The sequence below is a fragment of the Coturnix japonica genome, chromosome 2, assembly GCF_054131305.1.
Source record: "Coturnix japonica strain WE chromosome 2, WE-NBRP24, whole genome shotgun sequence".
NCBI classification, from domain to species: domain Eukaryota; kingdom Metazoa; phylum Chordata; class Aves; order Galliformes; family Phasianidae; genus Coturnix; species Coturnix japonica.
In genome coordinates this window covers 139,098,894-139,124,690 of record NC_140664.1, presented here as the reverse complement: position 1 = coordinate 139,124,690, position 25,797 = coordinate 139,098,894, and the positions used below count along the sequence as shown (strand labels likewise).

Here is a 25,797-nt window from a genome sequence, read left to right as displayed (position 1 = left end):
GGTGACCCCCATCCCTTCCCCCCCCCACCCCCAACACCCCCCGCCCGGTCAAAGCCCCTCGGGGGCTGCCAGGGGGGTCGGTGGTCGCGAGGCGCCTCACACGGGGAGGGGCCGGGTAAGGGGGGGGGGTTCGGGCCGGGGGACACCGTGGGAGGAGCCCGAGGGCGGGGCAGGGCCTGGGGGGCCGCCCCGGGGGGGGTTCGGGGCTATTGGCTGCGGCCGCCATCGCTCCTCCCCGGCCCCGCTCCGCTGTCAGCGCGCAGCTCTCGGGGGGGGGTCGGGCCGAGCCGGGCTGAACCGGGCCGGGCCGGGGGCTGCGGGGCAACGCCGGGGGCTGCGGGGCGCCGGGCCGAGCAGAACCGAACCGCACCGCGCGGCGCCGGGCCGGGCCGGGTGGGGAAGGGGCGGGGGGGGGCGCCGTGATAAATCACCCCCCGGCCGGCCGCCTCCGTGCCTAAATAAGGCCGATGCTGCGGTGCGCGCTGAGCTGCTAGCGGGGGGGGCACCCGCACCGCCACCCGCAGCCCCGCGCGCTGCCCCGCACCGTGTAGCCATGGGGTAACGGCGGGGGGGAGCGGGGCGCGGGGGGGCTGGGCTCGGCTTTAACCCCTGCGCGCCCGCCCGGCCCCGCCCGCATCGCCCCGCACCGCCCCGCACCGCCCCGCACCGCCCGTCCTTGGCTCAAGGGCACCGGACCCCCAGCGGCGCAGAGCGGGGCCGTCTCCCCACCTCCCCACCTCTACCCGTCCCCGCCCCCCCCCCCCCCTTTCCCCGCCGCCGCCGCGGCCGCTGCCCATGGGCCCGGCGCCATGCCGGTGCGGAGGGGGCACGTCGCCCCCCAGAACACCTTCCTGGACACCATCATCCGCAAGTTCGAGGGGCAGAGTGAGTGCGGGGGGGGGAACGGGGCTGGGGGGCGCGGGGGGGATCGGGGGATCTCGATGGGGTGGAGGGGGGTTGGGGAAATGGGGGTTTGGGGGGACCCGGGGGAGGGGGGAGTTGGGAGAGGAGTTGGTGGGGCCGGGGGGTTTGGGGATGGGAGGGAGGGGTTGGGGGGCTGGGGGCTGTGGAAAAGATGGGGGTTTGGTAACGCTGGGGGGTTGGGGATGATCCCGGGGGGGCTTTGGGGGTTGGTGATGCTGGGGGGCGTTGGGTGCTGCCAGGGGTTGGGGGCCGTGCGGGTCCAGTGCGGCTGTGGGGTGTGGGGGGCAATTCGGGCTGGGGGTGGGGGTGGTCCCATGGGGGTGAGGCTGCAGTGGCCCCGTGTGTGCCCATCTCCGTGTCTGTCTGTGGGCAGCCTGGTTGGGGGGCAAGTGGGGGGAGCTGGGGGGCAGCGGGGGGTCTGAGATGTGTGAGGATGTGGGGCCAGAGGGGGGTGGGATGGACGGGTGTCACATTGCAGGTGGTGGCTGGGGAACGCTGCCCTTCCCATCACCGCAGCCCTGGGGTGGGGGGCACAGTGGGATGTGGCAGTGCCAGCAGCATGGGGATGGGGATGGGGATGGGGTCCTTTGGGGACAACGTGTGGGGGGGTGAGGGGCAGAACCACGGGGTGGTCCCCAGAGATGGGATGGATGGACGGAGAGATGGATGGAGGGAGGGAGGATGGATGGATGGGTTGGTTGGAGGATGGATGGGTTGATGGATGGATGGGGTTGATGGATGGATGGATGGTTGGATGGATGGATGGATGGATGGTGGGATGGGTGGATGGGATGGATGGAGGATGGATGGGTTGATGGATGGATGGATGGATGGATGGATGGATGGATGGATGGATGGATGGATGGATGGAGGGATGGAGGGATGGATGGATGGATGGATGGAGGGAAGGAAGGACATCTGTGTGGTTCGATGTGTGGACGGCTGGTCTCATTGCTGGGATCAGCCCCCCCAGAGCTGCCCCCTGCCCCCTCCAGGCCGCAAATTCATCATCGCCAACGCGCGTGTTGAGAACTGCGCCGTGATTTACTGCAACGATGGTTTCTGCGAGCTGTGCGGGTACACGCGCGCCGAGGTCATGCAGAAACCCTGCACCTGCGACTTCCTGCACGGGCCCCGCACGCAGCGCAGCGCGGCCGCACAGATCGCCCAGGCGCTGCTGGGCTCCGAGGAGCGCAAGGTGGAGATTTGCTTCTACCGCAAGGACGGTGAGCGCCGTGACGTGGGGGTCGGAGGGGCGGGGGGTGCTGCGGGGCGACCTCCAGCACGTGGGGGTTGAGGTGCGGGATTGTGGGCCGGGATCAGGCGATGGTTGTGAGGATGTGTGCCCCACATCTGCCCCACTCCGTGGTGGCTCCGTGCCCCACAGCGCCCTGCTGCCCCCCCCGGGTCCATATGGGGCTGCACGGCCCCCACTGCGCTTCCCCATGGGGACTCGGTTTGCATGAACACCCGGCCTGTAAACTCCAAGCCCCCCACCCACTTTGGGATCCCTCCCTGCATAAAGGGTTTTGCCCGCTGTTCCCATGGGTGCAGCTGTGTCTGTGGTCAGGCCCCGCTGGGGCTGTGGGGCTGCCCCACGGAGGCCCTGTGCTCCCACAGCAGGTGTCCCAGCTCTCAGCACAGCTGTTACCACCACGCGGCACTGAGCCCCAGTTCTGACTCCCAGCTGCCACGTCGGGCACTGGGGCATGAGGGCAGTGGGGCACGCTGCCAACCTGCCCCCCCACGACCCCGCTATGGGGCAGCTGCGGTCCTGGCAGTGCCAGGCACAGCACACGGCGCTGCAGAGCAGGGTTGGCCGCGGGTGCACTTTGGACCCACACGGTGCTGGGATGCACGCGGCTGCTTGATGAGCAGCGCTCATTAGTGCCCGGCTAATTGGCTCTGCCCGGTGCTGGCTGGCAGCTGTGTGCTCAGCAGATGGGAGGATGCTGGTGCTGTCCTTTTGGTGCTGCGCCTGCTGTGCCATGCTGTGCTGTGCCATACCATGCCGTGCCATGCTGTGCCATGCCGTGCCATGCTGTGCTGTGCTGTGCCATGCCGTGCTGTGCCATGCCATGCTGTGCCATGCTGTGCCATGCCGTGCTGTGCCATGCCATGCTGTGCCATGCTGTGCCATGCCATGCTGTGCCATGCCGTGCCATGCTGTGCTGTGCCATGCCGTGCCATGCTGTGCTGTGCTGTGCCGTGCCATGTCACCACACTGGCACTGAGCAGGGCCAGCGGGTGCCCCGGGTGCGCAGCAGGTGCCGGAGCGGCTGGCGCGGAGCTGCCCGCGTGTCCCTGGGGAGCGCGGTGCTTCCTGGGGTATTTATAGCCTGCAGAGCATGGGGGGAGAGAATGGAGCAGGGGGGGCAGCTGCCTTTAACTCTGCTGTGCCCCCCCAGCCTGCAGGACCCCTCTGTCCCACCAGCCCTGTGCCCACCCCTGGTCTGGGGGTGCTCGGGGGGTCCTGGCCCTGCACACAGCTCCACTGCTCTGACAGGGTGGGACTCTGGCTGCACATCACTGCAGTGCCATGGTCCCACGGTGCCCAGCATGGCACAGCTGCAGCCATGCACACAGCCTGCAGCCTGCAGCCCCCTGCAGCTCCTCAAGCTGCAGCTGTCCTCACGTTGCACGGTAACCTAACGCTGCAGCCGGCCTTGCTTTGCATCACGGCCTTGTTCTGCAGACATCCCCACTCTGCACCGTGACCTCGTGCTGCAGCCACATTTTTATTGCATGGGAACCTAACGCTGCAGCTGTCCTTGCAGTCACCATGCTGCAAGGCCATGGGGCAGGGTGAACATTGGGTCAGTGCGCTCCAGGTGCCAGGAGGGTCTCAGAGCAGAGCTGCCCCCCTCCCCCCATGCTGCCGTGGTTCAGTTGCTGCATCCTGGAGCACTGCTGTGCTGTGTTTCTGTGGGGGGCACACGGTGCCCATCTGTGGGGTGTCCCCATGGTGCTGGGGGGGGGGGGCGGGGTGGGCAGCACTCGGGTGCTGTGTGCAGTGTGGGGTGCACAGAGTGTGGGGTGCACAGGGCCATGTGGGGCTGCCCGGCTCACAGTGGGGGTGCCCGGTGCCCCCTGTGCCCCCCAGTGCAGCTGATGGAGCAGCACAGCCCCAGAGCAGAGCTCCATGGGGTGGGGGCACAGGGATACGGGGTGCAACCCCACCATGGGGGCTGTGCTGGAGGCACCCCCACCCCACAGCCCACAGCCGGACCCCATGGGGATCTCGCAGCCCCCAGTCCCTCCCTGTGCCTCCCTCCATCCCCGGGTGGTGGGTGGGCACGGGACGTGGGGGGGGGGCACCAGTGGGATGGGTGGGAATGGGATGGGCACGGGTGGGGCGAGCGCGGTGGGTCAGGCGCGGGGGGGGCTGTAAGTGGGTGGGACGCGGGTGGGATGGACACGGGTGGGACGGGCGCAGCGGGGCTGGATGCGGCGGGGCGGGCGCGGGGCGGGCTGGACACGCGGGGTGGACACGGGGGGGCCGCGGTGTCCCCGGCCCGATGCTGCCCGCGGCCATATTTAGGCATCGCCGCTGCTCCGTGCGGTGCCAAAAGGCGCAGCCCCTGCGGGCCGGGGGGGCCCCGCCCGCCTCACGGTGAGAGATGGGGCGGAGGGGGCGGTGGGGGGTGGGGGATCAGCCGGGATTAGGGCGGCAGTTGGGGGGGGGGGGGCGATAATCCCACCCCTCCCTACACACACACAGACACCGCCCACTCGCAGCGCAGCGGGGGGGGCTGCGGGGACCCCTCCCGGAACGCAAAGCAAAGGAGCAGCCCCGGGTCGGGGGGCGGCGCGGTGCGGGAGGGGCTGAGGGTTCCCCCCCCCCTTCCCTCATTGCCTCAGTTTCCCCCCCCCGCAGGAAGCTGCTTCCTGTGCCTCGTGGACGTGGTGCCGGTGAAGAACGAGGATGGAGCCGTCATTATGTTCATCCTCAACTTCGAGGCAGTGATGGAGAGTGAAGGGCCGCGCTCCCCCCCCGCAGACACCAACCACTGGGTCACCCCCGGCGCCTGGATCCCGGCAGGTGCGGCCCCACTGCGCTGCCTGAGGGGGGTCACTGCCCCCCATGGTGCTGCCAGATGGGGGGGTTACCACCCCCCGTGATGCTGTGACCTTTAGGGGTCACCATTCCCTGTGGCACAGGGACTGGGGGGGATCACAGCCCCCGTGGTGTTACGAGATGGGGGGGTCTCTGTCCCTATCTGTGCTGTGACCTTTAGGGGTCACCATTCCCCGTGGCACAATGACTGGGTGTCACAGCCCCAATAGAGCTCTGATGTTTGGGGTCTCACATGGCGCTGTGACCTGGGGTGGGGGGTCCCTGCTCCCCATGGTGCTGTGCCCTTCAGGGATCACTGCTCCCCATGGCCCTGGGATGGGGGGGGGGTCACAGCCCCCATAGAGCTCTGATGTTTAGGGCTCGCTGCCCCTCGTGGTGCTGTGTCACTTAGGGGTCACCATTCCCCACGGCTCTGGGATGGGGGGGGGGTCACAGCCCCACGGTGCTCCGCTGTTTAGGGGTCACTGACGGCGCTGTGACCTGGGAAGGGATCCCTGCCCCCCCCCGTGCTGTGCCACTCTGTGCTCACTGCCTGGCATGGCACGGTCACCTGCGGGCAGAGGGACGGGGTCACCGCTCCCCATTGCTCTGCCATATACAGGGGGGTCCCATCTCCCCGCTGCACAGTGACCCCCCCCCCCCTCCCCCCCGTCCCACCGCAGGCCGCAGTCGCTCCTTCCGGCTGAAGCTGCCGGCGCTGCTGGCGCTGTCGGGCAGCAAACAGTCGCTGCCGCCGGAGCCGCCCGACGCCGTCATCGTGGACGTGTCGGATCGCGGCGCGGAGCCGAGCAGCTCCTCGCTGGACAACGGCTGCCTGGGCTGCGCGCGGCCCGACGACCAGCGGGCGCTGATGGAGCCCGACGACGGCGACGCGCCCCCGGAGCCGCCCGTCACCCACTCGTCGCCCCTCGCCGAGCGCCTCTGCCCCGCGCCCTTCTCGGACGGCAGCCTGGCCCGGAGCCGCTCGAGGGAGAGCTGCCACAGCGTGCGCCGAGCGTCCTCCGTCGATGACATCGAGGCCATGAGGGGCGACGGGGACAAGCGCAGCCACAGCCGGCACGTCAGCGCCGGGACCGGGATGCACCGCGGAGCCAGCACCGGTACGGGGAGGGGTGGGGGGGAACGGGGGCTGCGCCGTCGGGGGGGGGGCGATGCGTCCCATGGGCGGCTCCGCTGTATGGGTCACAGCTGGGCACAGCGTGTCACCCCGGCCCACATCTGGATGTCCCGCGTCACCCCACGCCTTGACACCCCCCGTCTGGCCCCACACAGCTGCAGGCCTCACATCTGTCTGCTCCACACCTGGACCTCCAGAGCCGCCCTACCCCACAACTTGACCCCCCACATCTGGCCATACATATCCACACGTCTCTGGCTGCCCCACACCTGGATATCCCGTCACACCCCCTTGACACCCCTCCCGCCTTGACACCCCCCATCTGGCCATACACAGCTGCCTGCCCCATGCCTCCCTGCCCCACATCTAGATGCCCCATGTCACCCTCCCCCACACCTTGACACCCCCCACCTGGCTGTACACATCCACGTGTCCCACATCTCCTGGCTGCCCCACACCCCGGGGAGGACATCTTGCTGAGCTCGTTAGGTCCAGCAGCTCGTCAGGCCACGGGCGGCTCCGCAGCTGTGGGTGCTTCGTTAGTGTAGCAGGGCTGCCCATCACTGCCCATCACTGCCCATCACTGCCCATCACTGCCACGCTGGACATCGCTGTAATGTGCTGCACTGCCCACAGCATGGCTTGAGGCCCCACTGAGCATCCAGCAGCGGGGATGAAGGGTGCCCACGTTGTGCTCCGCTTGCCGTGCCCCTGCGTGACCTCCAGCCCCAGCATCCTCTCAGTAACAAAGGGAGGGGACAGCCGCCGCCTTGTTAAGCCACTAAGCTCATTAGGAGAGGGAAATAATTACATTAGCTGTAAATGATACGGCCCCGCCATGGGGCGAGGGCTGACTGCATCCCCCCCTTCCCCCCCTCCTGACCCAGGGGCCATGAACAACATCCGCAGCACCCTGCTCAACTCCACGTCCGACTCCGACCTGGTGCGGTACCGCGCCATCAGCAGGATCCCACAGATCACACTCAACTTCGTGGACTTCAAAGCTGACGCTTTCCTGGGGGCCCCGTCTGGAGAGAAGGAGATCATTGCCCCCACCAAGCTGAAGGATCGCACCCACAACGTCACCGAGAAGGTCACCCAGGTGAGTGGGGGCACTGCGGGGCACGGCTGGAGCTGGGGGGGTGGACAACATGGGGGGATGGTGGAGCTGATTGATGGAGCTGATGGTGATGATGGAGCTGATGGAGATGGAGCTGGTGGTGATGATGGAGCTGATGGGGATGATGGAGCTGATGGGGATGGTGGAGCTGATGGTGATGCTGGAGCTGATGGTGATGCTGGAGCCGATGGTGATGATGGAGCTGATGGGGATGGAGCTGATGGCGATCGTAGAGCTGATGGGGATGGTGGAGGGCGTGGGGTGATGCTGGAGCTGGTGGGGTGGTGGTGGAGGTCATGGGCTGACGGTGGAGCTGATGGTAATGCTGGAGCTTGTGGTGATGGTGGATCTTATGTGCTGACACCGGAGGCTGTGGGGTGTTGGTGGAGGTGGTGGGGCAATGATGGAGGTTGTGGGGTGGCAGTGGAGGTCGAGGGCTGACGGTGATGCTGGAGCTGGTGGGGAATGCTGGAGCTCACGTGGTGATGGTGGAGATCATGGAGTGATGCTGGAGCTCACGGGATGACAGTGGAGTTCATGGGCTGATGGCGGAGCTGGAGATGATGCTGGAGCTAGTGGGGGATGCTGGAGCTCACGTGGTGATGGTGGAGGTCATGGGGTGGCAGTGGAAGTGGTGGGGCGGTGCTGGCTGGAACTCGTGGTGATGGTGGACCTTGTGTGCTGGCACTGGAGGATGCGAGGTGGTGTTGGAGCTGCTGGAGCCGTGCTGGACGTCATGGGATGATGGTGGAAGTCATGGGATGATGCTGGAGGTCACAGTGGTGGCAGAGCTGTTGGTGACACCGGGGCTGATGGAGTGACCCACTGCCACCCCATGCGCCCCATGTCCCCAACCCATGGCACCGAGGTGCTCCCAGTGCTGCTGACACCGCGTGGCTCATGGCACAGCCCCCTTGGACATAGTCCCGATGTGGGTCAGACACCACCCCATGGGAAGCCCCACAGGGCAGCGCAGACCCACACTGGGGTGTGGTTGGGTGGGCAGTGTGGGCCGGGAACTACAGCAGTGGGGCTGTGCTGTGCCCCACACCCTCTGCACTGCTCTGTGCTGTTCCATGTGGTGCCATGCCATGTAGCACCGTGCTATGCCACGTGGTGCTGTCCCGTGCCATGCTGCAGTGTGCCACGCCATGCAATGCTGTGTTGTGCCGTGCCGTGCCCTGCTGTGCCAGCCAATGCCATGCTGTGCCATGCTGCCATCCCATGCCATGCAATGCTGTGCCATGCTGTGCCAGCCAATGCCATCCCGTGCTGTGCCATCCCGTGCCGTGCCATGCTGTGCCATGCTGTGCCAGGCAATGCCATGCCGTGCCATGCTGCCATCCCATGCCATGCAATGCCGTGCCATGCTGTGCCAGGCAATGCCGTGCCATCCCGTGCCGTGCCATGCGGTGCTGCCCGCTCCCGGCCGTGCCGGTTGTGCCGCATCCCGCACCCCGCTCCCGCAGCTCCGCTGATCCTTCGCACGTTGTGTAACCGCCATCTGGCTGCGGGGCGAAGGCGGCTGCTGCTGCTGCTGCTTAATTACGGCCTGATCCCGCTCCCGCTAATGAAGATACAGCCGCCGTGGCCGCGGGCTCGGGGGAGCGCTGTGCCCGCCCCGCTGCGGGGTTGGGGGGGGGGCGCGGGCTGGGCGCAGCTGTGCGCTTGGGGTCCCCGAGCGGAGCGGCCCCCCCCGAACTCGCTCCTGCCGACCCACGTGCTGGGCGATGGGGACCGACCCCCCCGGGAGCCCCCGGCCCTGCTGTCGGCTCTGCCTCCCCCCTCCCCCCCCGCCGGTTGCGCTCCCGTGGCGCGGTGAGGGGTCAGAGCCCTCTCGGGGCGTGGGGGGGGGTCCGCGGTGCGTTAACGAGCGGCGCCTTCTGATCATCCCCGCCGTGTAATTAACGACGAGGCCGCGGATGTTTCTCATCCCCCTCGCGTTAATCCCGTCCTGCCGACAGCTGCGGCGCCGGATGGGCAGATGGACGGCAGCGCGGCCGCAGCCCCCTCACGGCCCGGCATCACCCCGCGGCCGTGGGGCGGGGGCCGGGGGGGTCAGCCGGGCTGTGATCCGGGGGCGGGGATGGGGCACGGCGAGCGCTGCTGTCGGGAGCCGTTGGTGGGCCGGGATGGAGGAGGCCGAGGGGTCGTACCGGGTGTTGTGGGGGTACTGGGGGAGCCGGGGGTGTCTGCATGCGGGGTGCGGACTCGCTTTGTCCGTCCTATTGTGCGTGATGGAGCGCTGGTTGTGGAGCTATTCGGACATCGCTGCCGTCCGAACGAGCCGAGCGCGTCCCCGGCGCGGTGTGGCACCGGGGGGGGCGGGGGGGACCGGGACTCCCGGGCGGTGGCACCGTGAATCAGCCGCAATGACGGAAACCCGCAGCTCCGTCAAGGTCACCGCTCTCCGGGCCGCCCCACGGCGCGGGGATGGGGCGCTGCGTGGCAGCCCTGGGACCCCCAGTCCGGACCCTCCCGCCCGCGGGCTGCGGGCACCGCGCGGTCCTATGCGGGATGGGGTCGGTGTGGGGCGCGGTGCCCCGAGGGGGGGGTAGGCGACCGTGCCAGGTGCCTGCGGTGCGTTTGTGTGGGGCTGGCAGCGCTGTGGGGCTGGCAGCGATTTGAGGACAGCTCCGGGAAATAAAGCGGGGAATGCGGAGCTGTGTGTCCCCGTCGGGGCTGGGCAGCAGCCAGGGGCAGCGGTGCCGGAAAGCGCCTGCGGCGGAGGGGAGCTGCGGGCAGCCGTCCCCGTCCTCTTCCCGTCCCCTTGCTCGGTGCCATCCCATCCCATCCCATCCGATCCCATCCCATCCCATCCCATCCCATCCCATCCCATCCCATCCCATCCCATCCCATCCCATCCCATCCCATCCCATCCCATCCCATCCCCACTCCTATCCTTCTCCAGCCCATTCTCATCCTTTTCCCTTTCACTATTTCTAACTCTGCCCCCTTTCTTGCCTCCTTCCCTGTGCCCATCCCTACCCTTTATCCCTTTCAAATTCCCTATTCCTATTCCCATCCCCGTCCCCTTCTTCATCTTTTCCCCATTCCCATCCCGACTCCCGTCCCTTTCCCCATATAACCCTTTCCCCGTCCCCATCCTCATCCCTTTCCTTGCCCTTGTGCCCACCCCTGCCCCCATCCTATCCCCCTCTCCTTCGTCTCCATCTCTTTTCTCGACCCCCCTCCCCCCTCCCCGGTCTCATTTCCACCCCCCGCCCCCCACCTCGCGTTTCCTTACGGCGGTTCGTACCGCGGGACCCCCCCCCCCCCGCCCCGTGCCTCAGTTTCCCGGTGCCGTTCCGTCCCTCCGGAGCCGCTGCCGCCGCGGGGCGGGGCGGCGCGGCGGGGGGGGTAGGGATGGAGCCCCGGCGGAGGGCGGGGGCCGGGGGGGGTGGGGGGGGCCGTGCCGCCCCGCTCCATCTGCCGCGCTTCTCACAGCTCCACAGAGCGCGGGGCAGCGCCGGACGGACAGAGCGGGGTGCGGGGCCCCGGGGGGGCGGCCGCAGATCCCCCCCGTTGAAAGCGGCCATGGCCCCGGGGGGGCGCGATGGCGGCGACCGCCCCGACGGGGACCGAAAGAGCGGCCGCGTTCGGCGCGCGGTGCGCATCTCCAGCCTGGTGGCACAGGAGGTGGGTGCGGGGCGGCGGGTGCGGGCCGGGGGGGTCCCCGCGGTATCTGCCCGTAGCCCCGGGGGTCCGGGCTGCGCCCCGAGAAAGCAGCGGGGTCCTGGGGCTGATTCCTTGAGCGGGAGGTGAGAGGAGGGCGGGGGGCCGCGGGGGGCTCCTCAGCATCCCCGTGTCTGTGCATCCCGATGCATCCCAATAACGGAGCATCCCGGTGCCCAGACCGGATTTGAGATGTTCGGGATGGTCGGGACCCCCCAACCCCCATCCCGGCCCCAAAGGGCCGTGACCAATGGGAGCAGAACCCCACGTTGTTCCCACGGGGCCGTGAGGGAACGGAGGGGACATCAGCAGCTCACGGTGACCCCTCGGCTCCCAGCGCCAAAGCTGAGCCCCCAGCGATCAGGCGCCGTCGGTGCCCTCGCAGCGCAGCACCCGCCCCCCACCTGTGTGGCACGTGCTGGGGCTGCTCCACGGCTGCGTCACCGGGTGGGGGTTCGGCTGCAGGAGGGGGGGACGCACCGCCCCACGGGGACGTCACCCCATCACGGGGCTGCCTCCATCCCGCCCCGCTGCCGCAGTGCTGAGGGCAGCACCCCACCGTGCCCCCAAACCCATCGCCCATGGCGGGCACGGCTGTGCCGGGCACCGCGCCGCAGCTCAACGCGGTGAGTACGGCACGATGTGCTGCCACCCGCACCGCTGGGACGGGTGTGCGGGGAGCTGCCAACAGCGGGCACTGCACCGGGGACAGCGCCGGCATCTGGGGGTTGTGCCAGTGTTGGGTGTCGTGTTGGTGTTGTTGGGTGTCGTGTTGGTGTTGTTGGGTGCTGTGTTGGCTCTTGGCGTAGTGCTGGGTGTTGTGCCAGCCTCGGGTGTCAGGGCCAGTGTTGGGTGCTGTGCTGATATTGGGTGCTGTGTTGATGTTGGGTGCTGTGTTGATGTTGGGTGCTGTGCTGATATTGGGTGCTGTGCTGACATTGGGTGCTGTGCTGATATTGGGTGCTGTGCTGATATTGGGTGCTGTGTTGATGTTGGGTGCTGTGCTGACATTGGGTGCTGTGTTGATGTTGGGTGCTGTGCTGATATTGGGTGCTGTGCTGACATTGGGTGCTGTGCTGACATTGGGTGCTGTGTTGATGTTGGGTGCTGTGCTGACATTGGGTGCTGTGCTGATATTGGGTGCTGTGCTGACATTGGGTGCTGTGTTGACATTGGGTGCTGTGTTGATGTTGGGTGCTGTGCTGACATTGGGTGCTGTGCTGACATTGGGTGCTGTGTTGATGTTGGGTGCTGTGTTGATGTTGGGTGCTGTGCTGACATTGGGTGCTGTGCTGATATTGGGTGCTGTGCTGATATTGGGTGCTGTGCTGACATTGGGTGCTGTGCTGGTGTTGAGTGCTGTGTTGATGTTGGGTGCTGTGTTGATGTTGGGTGCTGTGTTGATGTTGGGTGCTGTACCAGGGTTGAGTGTGTGTGCCATTGCTGGGTGCTCTGCTGTCACTGGGTGCTGTTCTGCTGTTGGCTGTTGGGTGCCATGGTCCTGCCCTGCCGTCAGGTGTTGCTGACAGTGCAGAGCACCCCACGGTGCCCGGGGTCTGTGTGCCGTGGCCATGACAGGGCATTTGGGATCACTGTGGGTGCTGTGGCTGTGAGAGGCCAATTGGGGACCACAGACACTGACGGTCCATGCGGGCGTTTGGGTGCCACCGCTGTTGGGGTCTGTGTGTTCATGGGGTCCCACAGGGTCCGTGGGGCGCTGGGGGTCTATGGGGTGTTGTGGGGCTGTGCTGCGGTACTGGAGGCTCCGGGTGCTGCGGGCATTGCTGTCCTTGCAGGAGCCGCACGGCGGGGCGGGGGTTGCCGTGCTCGGTGCCGGTGGTTGGCCCGGGGGTGTCTCTACCGACACGGCCCAGCTGCGGGCTCGGTGTGGGCTCTGCGTGTCCGGTCCCAGAGCTCTCGTGGGAGAGGCCCAACCTGTCCCGGTGTTGGGCGCTGAGCGTCGCGTCCCGGCAGGAGACGGTGTCAGCGCGGCCGCGCTCGGGGGGCAGCTCCCTCCGGCCACCGGCACCGGCGCGTTTGTCCCCCCCGGTGGCGGCGCTGCGGTATTTGTGGCGTTGCGGAGGCGGCGGGGCGCGGGGCGGCAGCTGCCGGTGGCACCGCAGGTGTCGGCCGCGCGTCACCGCGAGCGCGAGGTGCCGCGTGCCGGTGCCGGGGCGGTGTTGGTGTCACCGCGTGTCGGCACCGCCGTAACTGTGTCACCGTGACTGACGGGTGTCGGTGTCACGGCGGTTCCGAGGGTGCGCGCTCCGGCTGCGCGCCGATGTCACTCCGCGTACGGAGCCGCTCCGTGGGGCGGAGGGTCCGGGAGTCGACCGACCCCCCCCGACCCCGACGCTCCGGGGCAGCGCCGTCACCCCGAGCCCTGGGGACACGGCAGGGGCGCGCAGCTGCCGTCCACCCCCTCGCCCCCCCCCGGCCCACGCTCCGTCACGCGGTTCCCGAGGACGCGCGGGTGGCGGTGGGGAAATCCCCGCGTGGGAGGCGGCGGTGACACGGGGCCGCGGGGCAGAGCGAGCCGCCCCCGTGTCCCCAGTGATGTCACCGCCGGGATGTCCCCAGTGATGTCACCGCTGTGTCCCCGGTGTCGCCATCGCGACATCCCCGACGCTGCCCCCGATCCGTCCTCCCTCCCCGAGGTCCCCCCGCAGCTCCGGGGGCAGCACAGCGCGGGGCGGTGGCAGCGGATGGGGGAGGGGGGACACACCGTGACCGCGTACGGGGGGGTCCCAGCGGTGCCCCCCCCACCCCGCTCTGCACAGCGCGGGGAGCGCTCCGGGAACGCGGGGGGCGGCGGCGGGCGAGGAGCGGAGGGAGCCCTCCCCCATCCCCCGCCGCGCAGGGGTTAACGGGGGGGGGCCGGCGCTGGGGGCGGCGGGGGCCGCGCAGCAGGGCAGGCTGGGAAACATTTCCGCCCCAATAATTCCTGCTCGGCGGGGGGGGTGGAAACACCGGGCCGGGGGTGTCGGGGGGCGATGGGCGCGAGGCTGGACGTGAGAGGGGGGGCGCGGGGCCCCCGCAGCGCCCCGGGCTGAGGATGCTGGCCGCGCTGCTGCAGCTGCTGCGGGACCTCGCGGGGCCCCCCCCGCCCCGCGCGGGCCCCCCCATGCCCGGCGCCCGCCTGAACGCGGCGGGAGGGCAGCGCCGAGAGCGGCAGGTACGGGGGGGTTTACCGGAGGGGGGGGAACATTGGGTCTAACCAGGGGGTGGGAGGGGCATTGGGTACCAGTGAAGGGATAGAGGGGGGTCCGCCCTCCGGGGTTACATAAAGCCTCCCTACCCCTCGCTTCCAGCCTGCCTCCCCCCGCGGTGCCATCGGTCCCGTGCGGGGACGGACGGGCGCTGCTGCCGGGCACTGTGCCGGGGCGCGGGGACTCGCACTGCGGGGAGGAGGGTGCGGGGGGGGTTTCCCGCTCCTAATCCGCCCTTCTGACCCCCTGGCCCGGAATCCCACCGCGGTACTGTGCGGGCCTGGGGGGGCACAGAGGATGTGGAAGGTCGGGGGTCGGGGAGGTGCTGGCACAGCTCAGGGTTTGCCCCGCCCCCCACCTCACACAGATGCCCCGAGGGAAGCAATTGCATGCGGGCCCCCTCTCCCCCCCCAATTTCCATGGGTCCCGACGGGCAGCACCGGGGGTGGTGCTGGGGTGTGGGGGCTTTCAGCAGGCAGGGACGTACCAAGGTGAGGGCTCCCCTCCATCCCCCTGCACCCCAATGCATCTTTTCACACCTAGCTGCACCTCATTGCCTTCCGCTGAGCCTCCCTGTGCCCCACTGCATTCTATTGCTCTCAGCATGCACCCCTTTGCATCCCATTGGATCCCGTTGCATCCCATTACATCTCATTGTGTCCCATTGCATCCCATTTCATCTTGCAACCCATTCCATCTCGTTACATCCTGCTGCATCCCACTGTATCCAGCTGTATCTCTCTGCACCGTGTTGCATCCTGTTACATCCCGTTTTATCCCATTGCATCCCACTGCATCCATCCACATCCCATTGCATCCTGTTACATCCCGATGCATCCAATTGCATCCAGCTGCATCCCATTGCATCCTGTTATGTCCCAATGCACCCCATTACATCCCACTGCATCCCACCACACTGGGGAGGGGTACCCAGGCTGGACAGCCTGTGGGTTGGGGCTCTGCCTCATGGGATGGGCGCTGAGCTGCTGCTGCCCGGCCAGGTGCTGTCCCTGGGTGCCGACGTCCTCCCTGAGTACAAGCTGCAGGCGCCGCGCATCCACAAATGGACCATCCTGCACTACAGCCCCTTCAAGGCGGTGTGGGACTGGCTCATCCTGCTGCTGGTCATCTACACTGCCATCTTCACTCCCTACTCGGCCGCCTTCCTGCTCAACGACCAGGAGGAGGCCCAGCGGCACAACTGTGGCTACTCCTGCAGCCCCCTCAATGTGGTGGACCTCATCGTGGACATCATGTTCATCATCGACATCCTCATCAACTTCCGCACCACCTACGTCAACTCCAATGAGGAGGTGGTGAGCCACCCCGCCAAGATCGCCATCCACTACTTCAAGGGCTGGTTCCTCATCGATATGGTGGCCGCCATTCCCTTTGATCTGCTCATCTTTGGCTCTGGCTCTGAGGAGGTACAGGGATGGGACTGTGTTTGGTGGGGATGAAGATGGGTTGGGAATGGAGCTGGGTTGGGGATGGCATAGGGTTGAACTGGGTACAGGATTGGGTTGGTCTGCTTTGGGGATGGGGTTGGATTGGGTTGGGTTGGTTGAGTTGGTGATGAGACTGAGTTGAGTTGAGCTGAGCTGAGCTGGGGATGGGTTTGAGTCCAGGATAGATGTGGGTTGGATTGAGTTGAGCTGGGGATGGGGTTGGGTTAGGAATGGGGCTTGGTTTTGTTGAGGACAGTGTTGGGTTGGATTGGGTTGGGTTGAGTTGGTGATGAGGTTGAGTTGAATTGAGTAGGGGATGGGGTGGGTTGGGGATGGTGTTGGGTTGTGTTGGGGACAGGGTTGGATTGGACTGCTTTGGGGATGGGGTTAGATTGGGTTGGGTTGGTGATGGGGTTGAGTTGAACTGAGCTGTGGATGGGTTTAAACTGGGGACAGAGATGGGTTGGACTGAGTTGGGGATAGAGTTGGGTTGGATTGAGTTGAGCTGGTGATGGGGTTGGGTTGAGTTGTGGCAGGGTTGGGACAGGGTTGGATTGGGTTGAGTTGGGAATGGGATTAGGTTGATTTGGAGATTGGGTGAAATTGGGAATGGGATTGGGTTGAGTTGAGCTAGGAAGGTTGAGTTGATTTGGGAATAAGGTTCAGTTGGGTTTGGGGTTGAGTTCAGAGTTGGGTTGGGTTAAGATGGGGATGAGATTGGGTTGAGTTGAGCTGCTGATAGAGTTGAGCTGGGGATGGGGTTGAGTTGGGGATTGGGTTGACTTGATGAGGTTGAACTGAGGACAGTTTGAATTGGGGTCTGAGTTGGAGATAGGTTTGAGTTGAGTTGAGTTGGGGATGGGGTTGGGATGAGTTGAGTTGAGTTGGGGAAGGTGTTGAGTTGGATTGAGTTGGGGTTGGTTTGGATTTGGGATGGGCTCAGGGTAAAGTTGGTTTGGACTGGGCAGCCCAGATTCTCTGTGCCTGGAGAGCAGATGAGTTCTAGGGCTCTGGCCTCCCGTGGGGGTCCCACAGCACTCAGTGCCCCCCTCCCCTTCACAGACAACCACACTGATTGGGCTGCTGAAGACGGCGCGGCTGCTCCGCCTGGTGCGGGTAGCCCGCAAACTGGACCGGTACTCTGAGTATGGGGCAGCTGTGCTCTTCCTGCTGATGTGCACCTTCGCGCTGATCGCGCACTGGCTGGCCTGCATCTGGTATGCCATCGGCAACGTGGAGGGGCAGCGCATCGGCTGGCTGCACTCGCTGGGCGACCAAATCGGCAAGCCACTGAACGACAGCAACCCCCTGTATGGCCCCACCATCAAGGACAAGTACGTCACGGCGCTCTACTTCACCTTCAGCAGCCTGACGAGCGTCGGCTTCGGCAACGTCTCACCCAACACCAACTCGGAAAAGATCTTCTCCATTTGTGTCATGCTCATCGGCTGTGAGTGAGGCGCCTGTGGGGGGGGTGTGCTGGGGGGGCGTCCACAGGGCAGGAGTTAAGCGGGGGTGGCAGAACATGTGTGTGTTTCTTTACTGTGAGAGTGGGGAGGTGCTGCAAGAGCTGCCCAGAAAGGCTGCAGATACTCCATCGCTGGAGATGTTCAAGGCCAGGTTGTATGGGGCCCTGGGGTCTGGTATTAAATGTGAAGGTTGGTGGCCCTGCCTGCAACAAGGGAGTTGGAGCTTCATGATCCATCAGGTCCCTTCCAACCCGGGCCACCCTATGATTCTATGTGTGTGTGTGACTGTGCTGTGGATCATGCACCCATCTGTCTGAGTGTAGGTGTGAGCATGCACACGAGGGCTGCCCCCAACCCAACGCCATTCCCAACTTAATGTTTGGGCACATGGAGAGCCCGCTGTGTGTGTACACGAGTGTATGTGGGTCCTACCATGGTGTGGGGCCTGTGGGGCACTGCTGTCCCTCACCTGTGCCCTCACTGCTCCTCACCCCACGCAGCCCTGATGTATGCCAGCATCTTTGGGAACGTGTCGGCCATCATCCAGCGCCTCTACTCGGGCACGGCACGCTACCACACACAGATGCTGCGCGTCCGTGAGTTTATCCGCTTCCACCAGATCCCCAACCCGCTGCGCCAGCGCCTGGAGGAGTATTTCCAGCACGCCTGGTCCTACACCAACGGCATCGACATGAATGCGGTGAGTGCCGCTGGCCCCGCTGTGCCCGCTGCCACCCGAGCCACGCCGTGACGCTGCATCCCCATCCCTGCAGGTGCTGAAGGGCTTCCCTGAGTGCCTGCAGGCGGACATCTGCCTGCACCTGAACCGCAGCCTGCTGCAGAACTGCAAGCCCTTCAAGGGAGCCACCAAGGGCTGCCTGCGTGCCCTGGCCATGAAGTTCAAGACGACGCACGCTCCGCCCGGGGACACGCTGGTGCACGCTGGCGATGTGCTGACCGCGCTCTACTTCATCTCACGCGGCTCCATCGAGATCCTGCGTGGAGATGTGGTGGTGGCCATCCTGGGTGAGCCCTGGGCCGGGTGGTGATGTGGCTGTGCGTCCCCACCGTGGGCTGACCCGGTGCCCCAATCCCTCCCCAAGGGAAAAATGACATTTTTGGGGAACCGCTGAACCTGTACGCGCGGCCAGGGAAGTCCAACGCTGACGTGCGCGCGCTCACCTACTGCGATCTGCACAAGATCCACCGTGAGGACCTGCTGGAGGTGCTGGACATGTACCCCGAGTTCTCCGACCACTTCTGGTCCAGCCTGGAGATCACCTTCAACCTGCGTGATGTGAGGGAGGGAGCAGCTGGGGGGTGGAGGTGGGAGGGGACACCACAGGGACATGGCTGGGATGTGGCACCGCTGGATAGTGCCACACGTTCCCGTCGCTGTGCCATAGCCCACTCCCCACTCCTGTGGGGGTCCATGGCATCACCCCCTCACCGCCCCCTCCTGCAGACCAACATGATCCCTGGTTCCCCGGGCAGCGATGAATTGGACAGCGGCTTCAACCGCCTGCGCAAACGCAAGCTCTCCTTCCGCCGCCGCACGGAGAAAGGTGAGGGGTCAGGGGGGTGGGGGTGGGGGCTCAGGAGCCCCGAGGGGTGCGTGACCCCTCTGTGTGTCCCCCTTCAGATGCAGAGGCTGCTGGGGAGCCACGCAGTGGGCAGAAGGCGCTGCGGCTGAGCAGGGGCTGCCAGGCACCGGGAGCCCCGCGGGGGCCAGCAGAGTGGGAGCCATGCCACTGCAGTTCACCCTCCAGCTCCCCATCCAGCGATGAGGACGAGCACCCTGCACCTACCCCGGGGGCTGCTGCTCTCTCACCCTTCCACAGCCCCCGGCCCAGCGGTGAAGCCCCTACAGCCATCGACACTGAGGAGCGCGAGGGCAGCGATATGTGCAACCCCCTCTCAGGTGGGAACGGGGCATGGCAGAGTTCTTGCTTCTCTGCTTCCTGCTCTGTGTGAGCAGAGCATCTCCCAAAGGTCCATCTTATGCTCCGCACCCCCATTCCTCCCGCATGTTCTTGCATCCCTGTTTCTCCTGCATCATCATTCCCCATGCTCCCACATTCCTGCTCCTGCATCCCTCATCATGATTCTCCATCCCCTTTGGTTTTGCATCCACATGCTCCTGCATCTCCCCTGCCATACTCCTGTGTCCCCATGTCTCATATTTCTGTATTGCTTCTAACCAGTCCTGCATCCCCCTGCCATGGTCCTACACCCACAATTCCTTCTGCATCCCCACCCCCCTTGCAGCACCTGCACCCCCACACTTCATCCTTTCTGCATCCCCACATCCCGTGCTCCTGCATCCCCATTCCTCCCCCATCCCTTCTCCTCCTCCCTTGATGCCATCCACACCACACCAATCCTTCCTCCACCTCTCCTCCAGGAGCCTTCTCGGGGGTCTCCAACATCTTCAGCTTCTGGGGGGAGAGCCGGGGGAGGCAGTACCAGGAGTTGCCCCGTTGCACGATCCCTGCACATGCAGCCCTTGGGATCCCAATGCCCTCCATGAGCCGCCGGCAGCGCTCTGAGGTGGAGATGCGCCTTGACCTCCTCCAGAAGCAGCTCAATAGGTAACTTAGGGGGTGGCGAGACCCCCGGCAGACCACCTGATCACCCCCTATGGGTGGGGGGTCTGGTGGGGGGTCTCACCACCCCATAAGCAGTGCTGTATAGCAGGGAGCCCCCTGCATACCCCATCACTGTTTGTCTACAGGTTGGAGACAAGGATGGCGACGGACATCAGCTCCATCATGCAGCTGCTGCAGCGCCAGGCTGCTCTTGTGCCCCCCGCCTACAGCACAGTGTCATCCCCCCATCAGCCTCCAGGTCCCCCCCCCTGCCCTCTGCAGCCCATCCTCCCCATCACCCCCATCCAGCCGCTCTCTCAGGTGAGCCACCCCCAAAGTTTGGGGGCAGAGGCCTGGTGCTTGCATGCTGCATCTTGCAGCCCTACAGGTTTAGAGCAGCCCCTCTCTTGTGTCCCATCTTTCAGCCCCACACACAGCTGGAGTCACTCCTGTGTCCCCAAGGTGTGGGGTAGCTCTGCTCCTGTGTCCCATACAGCAGCCCCACAGTGATCTGGGGCCAATGTCCTGCCCCTCAGGTTTGGGGCAGCCCCTCTCCTAGGCCCGTTTCCCTTTCTTCTTTCCAAATGGTGAGCCTGGTTGACTCCTGACACCCTAAGTCTGGAGGCAGATTCTCTCTCCTGTCCCATTTTCCAGCCCCACTGTAATCAGGGACACAGCTGAGTGTTCCACATTGGAGGTAACCCTTTTTCTGAACCCCATCTTCCAGCTCTATGGAAAGCTGGGGGGCCACTGCTCAGTCCACCAGGTTTGGGGCAGCCCCTGTCCCATGCCCTGTTCCCTAAACCTAACCTTCCCTACAGTGAGCTGGAGTGACTCCTGAGTTTCCCAGGTTTGGGGTACTCTTTCTGCTATGCCCTATCCTGCATCCCCATGGTGAGCTGGAACCATTGTTGAGCCCCCCAGGTTTGGGGCAGCCCCTCTCTCGTGCACCATTTTCCAGCCCCACGGCTCTCTCCCATACCCCACAGAACTCACACCCGGGAGGGTCTCACCCCACACCCCATCCCGGTGCTCCACACTCCTCATCCCACTCTCTCCCGCAGGTTCCCAGCTTCCCAGTGCCCCCAGAGCTGAGCGGCGCTGGGGGTCCCCCACCACCCCCCGACGTGGTGCTGCTGCTGGAGCCGTCTCCACGCCGCCGTTCGCTGCCCGGCCCGCTGCCCCCTGCGCAGCCGCTGCACAGACACTGCTCCGACCCCGGCAGTTAGGGGGCAGCGCGGGACGGGGCCGGGACCCCCACCCACGGACGTGGGACCCCGTCCCCAGGACGCCGGGGTCATGGCTGCCGTCCCCACGGACATTGCGCCCGCGTTAGCTGGCCTAACCCCGGGCTGGGCCGGTGGCAGCGGGTGTGGGCTGCTCTCGCCCTTTCTCCTCCTCCTCCTCTTCCTTCTCCCCATAGTGATGCAGCGGGGGGATGGGGGAGCGGAGCAGTGTGCGTGCGCACATTTCTGTGTGCACACACCTGTCTGACGCACACTCCTGTCCTTGTGCACAGATGTGTCTGATGCACACACATCTCCGTGTGCGCCATGCGTGTCCGTGTGTTTCTGTGTGCTGCGGCCCTCTGCCCCGTCTGCTTTGTGCACACGTGGGGCCGCGTGTCCATGTGCTGCCCCTACGGTGACTCTGCGTGTGTCTGGGTGTGCTCCTGGTGTGCACCGTGCAAACACACGTGTGCACTGGGCGTGGGGTGGGTGCGTGTCCTTGTCTGTCCGCCGTGCGGTCGCCATGGGGCAGCGTGTGGCTCCAGCATCGTCCCCTCCCTGCGCTCCCTCCCCACGGCACAGGGGTTGGGGGGGGTCCCGCTGTGCTGCCACACGCACAATGTGGGGAGAGTTGGGGGGCATGGGCAGGGTCCACCCACAGCCCCCCACCATGTGTGCCGTGTTTGTACCGTTGTCCTGTAGGTCTCTGTGTGCCCCCCCCAGCCTTTTTACACCGCCCTGCATGTCGCCTTCTGCAGTAGGAGCCCCCGTCCTGCACCCCAATAAAGCAGACCGAGGACTGTTGTGTGTGTGCGGTATGCTCGGGGATGGGGGCCACAGCTGGGGACCCCTGGGCTGGGGAAGCAGAGCACCATGGGTGGGGTGCATAGGCACACATGGCCCTGCAAGGACAGAAAAGCCATAGGACAATTGCTGATTGGCACCATGCAATATTGCAGCACTGGGAGCCCTGTGCACGCGGCCCCACAGATCAGAGGATGACGCAGGGGGCATTACCTGAGCCCCTCCGTGGTGCTCACAATGGCCAGTAGGTGCCATTGTAGGAGAAGGGCTCTGGTGCCACGCAGGGCCCGGCGCTGTCAGGGGTCCAACGCTGCACCTCCAGGCGTGTGAAGTTGGGGTCCTGCGGGCGCACGATGACGGCACCTTGTGACGCCACCGAGGGGTCCTCATCGAAGAAATTGAAGGGGCGCAGGAAGAAGCCGACGCTGTTGCCGGGGGTGGCCGTGTTGGGGATGTCCTCAGCGTGTGGGACATGCAGGAAGCCCACCGTCACCCAGGCCACCAGGTCCTGCACAGAAGGATAACAGTCATCAGTGCAGTACGTTGCACTGGGACCCCTGCAAAACCCCCTGGCAGCCCCCTCCCCTCATCACCTGGTCCTCGATGTTCTCGTCATTGCGAATGAAGCTCTCGAAGTTCACAGCGGGCTCCCAGGGGTTGTTCTGGTTGTAGAGGCTGCTGCTGGATGCCTCACTCTCGCGGTGCCGCGTCACAGCCAGGTGGTACCTTTGGGGAGGGGGTCAGGGACAGTGTCAGCCCTGGGGCAGCTCATGGGTCTGTGCACCCCCCGCCCCCGGCCCCACCTGCTCCATGCAATGCCCTTCTCCTCCTTCCAGCCTCGAGGCAGCACGCGCCCGGCGTGTGAGTGGTGCTGGATGCGGTAGCTGCGCATGTGGCCCCAGCGGTTGCGCTGGCGCGGGTTGGAGAAGAGCAGATAGCGGGGCAGCGGTGCGTCCAGCGGGAAGGCGGCCTGGCGTTCCGTGCGGCGCGGCTGCCGGCGCAACCAGGGCTGCACAATACGCGCACCGGGGCTCCACGGGTTGGAGATGTTCTCGAAACTGATGTCCATTGTCTCAAAGCTGTTGCTGGTGCCTGTGAGTGGAGAGGCCATCAGCTGCCGACAGCAGCACCGGGAGTCCCCCAGTGCTGAGCAGCAGCCCTGTTCCCAGTGCCTGCAGTCACACCTGCGACATCCAGATCCACCTTGTAGTGCACCAGGTGCGTGTGCATGTTGCCCAGCACGTGGCTGTGCACGCGGCTGCCATAGCGGCGTCCCCCTGGCGTGTAGAAGGTGGCATGGATGTAGCCAGTGGCGTGCACCTTGGCCTCCAGCACGCCGTTGGGGTACAGCAGCACATCCCAGATGTAGTCGTAGTTGTAGACGGTGGAGGTGGTGCGCAGCACCAGTGCGTGCCCCTCCAGCCCCGCGTAGAAATGGAACCCCCCACGGAAGTCGCTGTCGAAGTGCCGTCGCAGCGGGACGCCAGTGGGCAGCTCGAAGATGCAGAGTGCACGGCGGAAGCGCCGCGGTCCCTCACTGTCATACAGATGGTGCACATCCAGGAAGGTGGACACCTCGGGGCAGTCAATGCCGGGCGCCAGCTCGTAGGTGACGGAGCCCATGCCCCAGCCAGCATCCATGTACTTGGTCTGCATGGCGGCCGGTGTGTCTCCACCATAGAAGGCGATGGCCTCCTGCACGCTCACCTCGTAGGCGATGCGGTCACCGTTGAAGCGCACGTCAAAGAGCTGCAGGCCGGCGGAGGAGCGCAGGCGGAAGGCCAGGCTCCAGCCGCCATACTCCAGCAGGTTGCCATGCAGGCGGTAGCGCCGGCCCTGCGGCTCGCACACTTTGGCCCCGTGCACGTTGGTGGCAGTGCCAGTGGTGAAGTGGCCACGTGGGATGTATGTGGAGAAGAGGTGCGGGGCCGCAGGGTCGGGCAGCTGTGCCACCGCCAGCGTGCCACATTCGTAGTGCTTGGCCAACTCCTGTGGGCTGGAGAAGTACTGTCCGTTGTACCAGACACTCTGCACTGCCCAGCGGAGTGGGTCAGGATCGCTGTGGTCCAGCAGCAGCTCCAGCCCCACGGGGTGCAGGAAATACCCCTCGACGAAGCGCTGCAGGATGAACCATGTGCGGCGCTCACCGGGCGCCAGCCCGCGGGGCGCGATGTCGGAGAAGGTGAGGCAGTGCTGGGTGCAGTTGTGGTACCAGAAGCCGGTGTTGTCTCGCAGCAGGCGGTACAGCGGCTCGGTGGCCACTACCAGTGCGCGGTGCAACAGCTCGTACTCCTGCATCATCATGGGCCGCGCGGCAAAGGGCACAGTGCGGCCGCCCTTGAAGTGAAGCGGGCGGTAGGAGCGGGGCCGTGGAAGGGGCCCAACAACAAACTCGGTGACGTTGGGCTCTGCCTGTGCCCCGAAGAAGATGACAGCGCGTGCCTGGCGCCGGGGCGCGGGGCTGTCCCCATCCAGGTACCGTAGGGCTGCCCGCTTGCTGGGGGGCAGCAGCTCCACCAGGAATAATGTGTTCTGTGCCAGCGTGTCCCTGCGTTGTGCTGACAGCCCCAACTCCGGGCGGCCCCGCAGGAAATCCCGCACTGCACGCAGCTCAGCTGGCGTCAGGTCGGCAAAGATGGAGGCTTTGTCTGGCTGTGCGGCCGTGGGCTCGGCGTGGGTCACCACCAGGCACAGCGTGGCCAGCACCCAGGTGAGGCAGAGCAGGTGCATCGTGATGGGCACCTGAGGACACAGCCTGGGGGTGGGGTACAATAGGAGCTCAGTGCCAGCACCAACCCCACATCAAGCACCACTTGGCCTCACGGTGCCTCCGGGACCCCCACCCAGCACCGCCTCACAGAGCAGGGATTCCTCTCCCCAAGTCCAGTGCTGACCCTACACTGTGCTCTGTGTGGTAAAAGGTCCCACCCCTCAGGGCTGGTGTTGTGCCCACAGCTGCACCACCCCTGGCACCCTGCGAAGGGGGTCCCTGAGCTCCTGCAGCACATGGGGTGGAGGTGGAGGAGTCCCAGGGGTCTGGTGCTTGGGGTCACAGAGTAGAGCCCAACACACAGCAGTGGTTTGCACAGAGCAGTGATGATATCCATGGGGATGGGGCAGCCGAAAGCAGCAGCAGCAGTGGGGCCGGGGGGGGGGTCACAACATGCACTACCCCCAAGGGGATGCCCAAGAAAAGGGTGTCAAGGCTGCAGCTCCATGGGGCCGGGGATGTCCTGTGGGGCTCCTCAGATCCTGCAGTATTGATATGGGGGAGCCCCACAAGCTGAGCCCCCCAACCCACTGCTCACCCCCCTGGCACCCAAAGGCAGCCCCTCCGAGCTCCCCGCACTCACCTCGTGTGGGTACCGCTCTGTCCCGTTCCCAGCCCCGTCCCGCCCTCACCGCGCCCCCCCCGCTCCTCCGCCCCCCCAGGTCAAGGCCGGAGCGGGGTTACAGGGTTCAGCAGCGGCGGTGCCAATGGGGAGGGGCACAACACCCACCCACCCCCTCCCGCCGGGAGCTGCGCTCTTTATGGCCTTTCTGCGATCAAACTCCAGGTTCAGGAGAGATAACAGCAGGGATAGGCATAGGACTGTCCCACTCGTGCCCGTGGCTTTGTCCTGGTCACACTGCATGGGGAAGGGGTGGGGGACGCTGGAGGTGCTGCCTCGACTCCCCCATCCCTTCCCCATGCCCCTCAAATCAAAGGGTGCACACTGGATGTTCCCACACCCAGAAATCATGCCTCCATTTTATTCTGTCATGATGCTGCAGAGTGCAGGGGGCTGTGGTGTGAATCCCCACCAGGGGAGCCGGGAGCTGTGGGGCTGGAGTCCCCAATAACATTAGGTCCCCACAGACCCATGAGGCTGAGATCCCTGTTCCTTTGCAGATCCATCCCCTTCATGGAGCCCAGATCCCCTTTGTCGGACCAGGACCCCCAGCCCACAGTCAGACCCCCAGTCTGATGGGACCAGGACCCCACACCAGTGGGATCAATACCTCCCAAGGGGCTCAGGTCCCCCACCCATGGGACCAGCCCTCCTTTCAAGCAGTACATGGTGGAGATGAAGTCTTAGGGCTGCAGCTCATACAGGCTCAGTTCTGGAGGCCGGTGGGGGTCAGGAAGAGAGGCC

At 65.7% G+C, this 25,797-nt stretch overlaps 2 protein-coding genes across 4 annotated transcripts; one reads left to right on the top strand and one right to left on the bottom strand.

The window, feature by feature from the left end:
• The first annotated feature begins 284 nt into the window (after positions 1-284).
• On the top strand, positions 285-21,660 carry KCNH2 (potassium voltage-gated channel subfamily H member 2). Of its 3 annotated transcripts, XM_085540743.1 has the most exons (15): positions 285-885; positions 1,920-2,150; positions 4,802-4,966; positions 5,665-6,102; positions 7,007-7,221; positions 15,125-15,550; positions 16,634-17,021; positions 17,541-17,740; positions 17,814-18,066; positions 18,144-18,337; positions 18,506-18,605; positions 18,683-18,961; positions 19,445-19,631; positions 19,775-19,949; positions 20,693-21,660. In XM_085540743.1, exons 1-15 carry the CDS (start codon positions 810-812, stop codon positions 20,855-20,857), a joined length of 3,492 nt encoding a protein of 1,163 aa, XP_085396869.1. In that variant the 5' UTR covers positions 285-809; the 3' UTR covers positions 20,858-21,660. The 3 variants fall into 3 exon arrangements, with proteins under 3 accessions (XP_085396869.1, XP_085396871.1, XP_085396870.1); XM_085540745.1 differs by lacking the exons at positions 285-885; positions 1,920-2,150; positions 4,802-4,966; positions 5,665-6,102 and having other exon boundaries at positions 7,085-7,221; positions 15,343-15,550; XM_085540744.1 differs by lacking the exons at positions 285-885; positions 1,920-2,150; positions 4,802-4,966; positions 5,665-6,102; positions 7,007-7,221 and adding an exon at positions 10,734-10,878.
• Positions 21,661-21,791: 131 nt separating this feature from the next.
• Positions 21,792-25,060, bottom strand: AOC1 (amine oxidase copper containing 1). Its single transcript, XM_015852748.2, has 5 exons — positions 25,015-25,060; positions 22,846-24,416; positions 22,465-22,753; positions 22,255-22,387; positions 21,792-22,169 (listed from the first exon to the last, which is right to left on the bottom strand). The coding sequence occupies exons 2-5, from the start codon at positions 24,389-24,391 to the stop codon at positions 21,894-21,896; spliced, it is 2,244 nt and encodes a 747-aa protein (XP_015708234.2). The 5' UTR covers positions 24,392-24,416; positions 25,015-25,060; the 3' UTR covers positions 21,792-21,893.
• Between the last annotated feature and the right edge of the window lie 737 nt (positions 25,061-25,797).

What these genes read in the sequence shown, in the direction of transcription:
- KCNH2 (XM_085540743.1), top strand. Translation starts at nt 810, where the DNA reads ATGCCGGTGCGGAGGGGGCACGTCGCCCCCCAGAACACCTTCCTGGAC. An exon ending in TCACCGAGAAGGTCACCCAG is followed by an intron (nt 7,222 to 15,124) that starts GTGAGTGGGGGC and finishes CTGCCCGGCCAG; the next exon opens with GTGCTGTCCCTGGGTGCCGA. An exon ending in TGTGGTGGTGGCCATCCTGG is followed by an intron (nt 18,067 to 18,143) that starts GTGAGCCCTGGG and finishes TCCCTCCCCAAG; the next exon opens with GGAAAAATGACATTTTTGGG.
- AOC1 (XM_015852748.2), bottom strand. Translation starts at nt 24,391, where the DNA reads ATGCACCTGCTCTGCCTCACCTGGGTGCTGGCCACGCTGTGCCTGGTG. An exon ending in GGTGGATCTGGATGTCGCAG is followed by an intron (nt 22,754 to 22,845) that starts GTGTGACTGCAG and finishes CTCCACTCACAG; the next exon opens with GCACCAGCAACAGCTTTGAG. An exon ending in ACGAGAACATCGAGGACCAG is followed by an intron (nt 22,170 to 22,254) that starts GTGATGAGGGGA and finishes CCTTCTGTGCAG; the next exon opens with GACCTGGTGGCCTGGGTGAC.